The sequence below is a fragment of the Nanorana parkeri genome, unplaced genomic scaffold, assembly GCF_000935625.1.
Source record: "Nanorana parkeri isolate BGI_ZX_2015 unplaced genomic scaffold, ASM93562v1 scaffold1333, whole genome shotgun sequence".
Classification (NCBI taxonomy): domain Eukaryota; kingdom Metazoa; phylum Chordata; class Amphibia; order Anura; family Dicroglossidae; genus Nanorana; species Nanorana parkeri.
Genome location: NW_017307601.1, coordinates 133,804 through 137,237, shown reverse-complemented (window position 1 = coordinate 137,237; position 3,434 = coordinate 133,804). Strand labels below are relative to the sequence as shown.

Below are 3,434 nucleotides of genomic sequence, written 5' to 3'. Positions count from 1 at the left end.
AATAAATATAAATAAAGTATTTGCGAGTACAAGGACTGTGCCATATTTGTGTGGTGCATACTGCAAGTAAGCCCAGACTTAATAGGCCACACCAAATATTCATTATATTTAACCACTCCTGGCTCTCTTTTTTGCCACACTGCGCTATGTGTGGCGCAGTCCATGACTTCTTAAGGTGTTCCTCTTTCTCAAGTGATAAAGTTGGGAGGTATGGGTGTTGCCTCAACTCTTCTTGGTAATATGTCAGTCATATAAAGTATGTAGGTATAAGGAGTTGGTGCTCACAAACTTTTAGCCACAGATTGTATTTGGGCAAATAGCATTTTTTTGAAGAAAAGTTTACTATTTGTAGCCCATGTGTTTTTCTCTGCACAGGTGTGTTAAATTCAGTTAAAAATGTTATGTGGTGGCATGATCCTGTGATAAACATAGGATTACTACTATGGTGAAACCACAAAACAACGTGTGCTATGCTCAGTATAGGTATGGTATGAATTTGCTCATACTACACACCATATGTGATTTTCCAGAATGTGGTTTGCTGATATCCAGGATAAATTATATTCTGTAATTGCACTTTCACACTTTTCTGTTCTCTTATACTGTGTGGTTAATGCATCATACTGTTTGTTTCACATATTTTTATAAGTAGACAATGGCAAAATTGTCTATACAATTTTAACAAACAAATGAGTAATAACAAATGTTTGTATGGTGTTGATTATATTCCTTTGTATTATGCTCTTCTTCTGTGAATGCTGCCTATATGTATCACAGATTGCTAATATTTTTGTAATCATAAAAGCTCTGACTGATACACATAAACTATTAAGATTAATTTGCTAAAACCATGAGGCTTTTTTATTACTGTAATAGCATTTTGCTTAGTTAGTTTCTTCTAATTTAGATATTTTCAGTGAATGTTTTCATCTGAGAATTACAGTACATGTTCAATCTCATACTCCCTTGGAACATTGTGCTAATTATAGGAAATTATACAACTGTGGGGGTGTTATGGTTTATGATATAGAAAGCTCAATATGGTGACTTCTTTATTACCAAGCTTCACAAGCACACATCAGTTCTAAGTACTGCTTCTGCTATTTCCAGTTAAAGGCCCAGAAAACCTAAAGTAAACTATATTTGCTAACAATATACAATAACTGTCTAAACACCAGATGATGTTCACATGCCATGCAACAGATCTGAGTATCACATGCTATATTTAAATATTATATGGGTTAAAGTTGGTTAAAGGCTAGTGACTGTTGCTATGTTCATTGTGGAAATCTTACAAGAAACTGTTTAATATAATCATGCTAATATGAAGGAAAAAAAGCTTAAAGAATGTATCAAAAGTTTTATCTATCAATGCGAAGGATAATTGTCATAATACACTCTGGTCCTAAGGATATTGAGTGGATATGTTCTTTAAATAACTGGAAATGTCTGCTTCTGGTATGCCAGTAGTCTAAAATCACTAAGTTAGCCAATAATAAAGTTTGGCTCTACAGCATTTGAAAGCGAAATGCTAAAATTTAAAAATGTTACACCTCACCTCTGTGTATATGTATGTATTTGTATTTACCAGATGTGTATTTTAGATGTGCAAGTTCATTTACAGAACTAAAGATGCTGAATATAATATTATTACAAATGCATTATTGATGTCACTATCAGTAACTGCATTTATTTTATTTTACTTACAATCCAAAGTCCGTCAAACCTAATATGGTTCCTTCGATATTCTTCAATTTCACGTTGCCACCACATAGCAGTTCGTTCAAGGAAAAAGTCAGGGAATGCAGCATAAGCTCTGTAAAGCTATGAGAAAAAGAAAAACCTCACATTTAACCAAATTCTCAGTCCCCAAAAAATCCTAAAGGTTGTTGTTCACCAAAATGCTCCCAAATATGTTCAATTAAAGGAGTAAGAAGAGAGTAAGCTGGCTTAAAGTGTATTTGCACTTTTGCAATCAAATCTGAAAAAAAAACGCTCTGTTTTGTTTTATTATTCACGCCTCATACTGAAACATAACTTTTAAAAACATTTATCTTACATTTTAGATTTTTGTTAAAGCAGGCAAAATGGCTGATTCCAGATTTTGCTTAGCTCTTTCACAGTGGCCTATCCTAAAGACTTGTAAAAGACTTGGGACTGAAATTTAAGGATTGTGTTTATCTGATAAGCTTCATAAACCTACAATGGACAAGCCACCTCAGACCCCACACCCCTCACAGCCCTTCCTAACATGTCATAGACCTAGAAGTAACAAGATATTTTAACCTTTAAAACTCTATCACAAGTACAAGCAATTTAAAATGCAAGTAGCATTTTTATGCTTTTATTTTTAGCTTATACTAAGTGAATGGGAACAAGTAACAAATATAAAACAGATATTATCCCAATTTGGCTGCAAAAGTGGAAATATACTTTAAGTACTGCTTACTTGTAGCTCACCAGAGTGGTATCAATATCTACTTGATGAGTTCTCTACACACTTAGTATGTTTCCTTAGGTTGCCCCACCTGCTTATTTAATTTATGTTGAAAACATTTCAAAACATTTCAAAACAGCACTATATAATGCACAGATAAGGTAATACATGTAAACATTTCAGCTTTTCTTCACAACTTTAAATCTGTTCCAAACTTTTCTTTCAAGTGTTTGGGGATAGAAGAAAAAAACATTTTCTTACTTCTACAAAATCACTATATGGTCACACCTGCTGTGCAAAATTTTGGATTCTGATTATGCTAGTTCCTTTTACTGTTTTGAACACTGAAAATATATAGGATACATACATGAACATGTTGGCCTTATCTCCTGCACATTTAGTAAATGAAGACAACAACAAAACTACGTTTAAGACATCACTACATACATGTAAGGGCCTTGTGCTCTTCCTCAATGAAAATATGCCATAGAGGTGCTATATTTAAGGCATTAGTGGAAATTTTGAACAGTATTTATTTTGAATTGCTCGAGTTTCTGTCCCACAACCACAAAGAAACATTTCTTTGGTTGCCCTTTGTTGCAACTTAGATTGGGTTTTAGATCAATTCTCTCTATCTAGAGTCTGCCCTAACCTCTGCCCTATCCTACCCATGACTCCTCTTGCAATGTTGGTACTTTGGTGTATCCCTTACTGTCAACAACTGACCTATCTTTCTGCATTTATTTACTCAGGAGTTACTCCACCCATCCACAAATTCATACATCTGCCCATATATTTGAATTTCTCTGCCCAATATTTTATTATTAATGAACAGTACACACTACTCAGTTCTACCATTAGGGACACAACCAAACAGAATGGACCATACCATGTCTAATAAAACACATGTCTCTGTGCTAAACTTAAAGCTACTTTTGTACTAGCATAGGTTGTCTGTTTGCTAACCAAATCATATATATATATATATATATATATT

General features: G+C 33.7%; 1 protein-coding gene across 1 annotated transcript in view; it reads right to left on the bottom strand.

Annotated features, from left to right (window-relative positions):
* The window catches only part of MGAM (maltase-glucoamylase), a 160,192-nt gene that overhangs the window by 82,482 nt on the left and 74,276 nt on the right, over positions 1–3,434 (bottom strand). Inside the window, exon 35 of the mRNA XM_018569428.1 lies at positions 1,708–1,824. Within this exon, the coding sequence (XP_018424930.1) occupies positions 1,708–1,824 (117 nt within the window). The remainder of the gene's footprint in view (positions 1–1,707; positions 1,825–3,434) is intronic.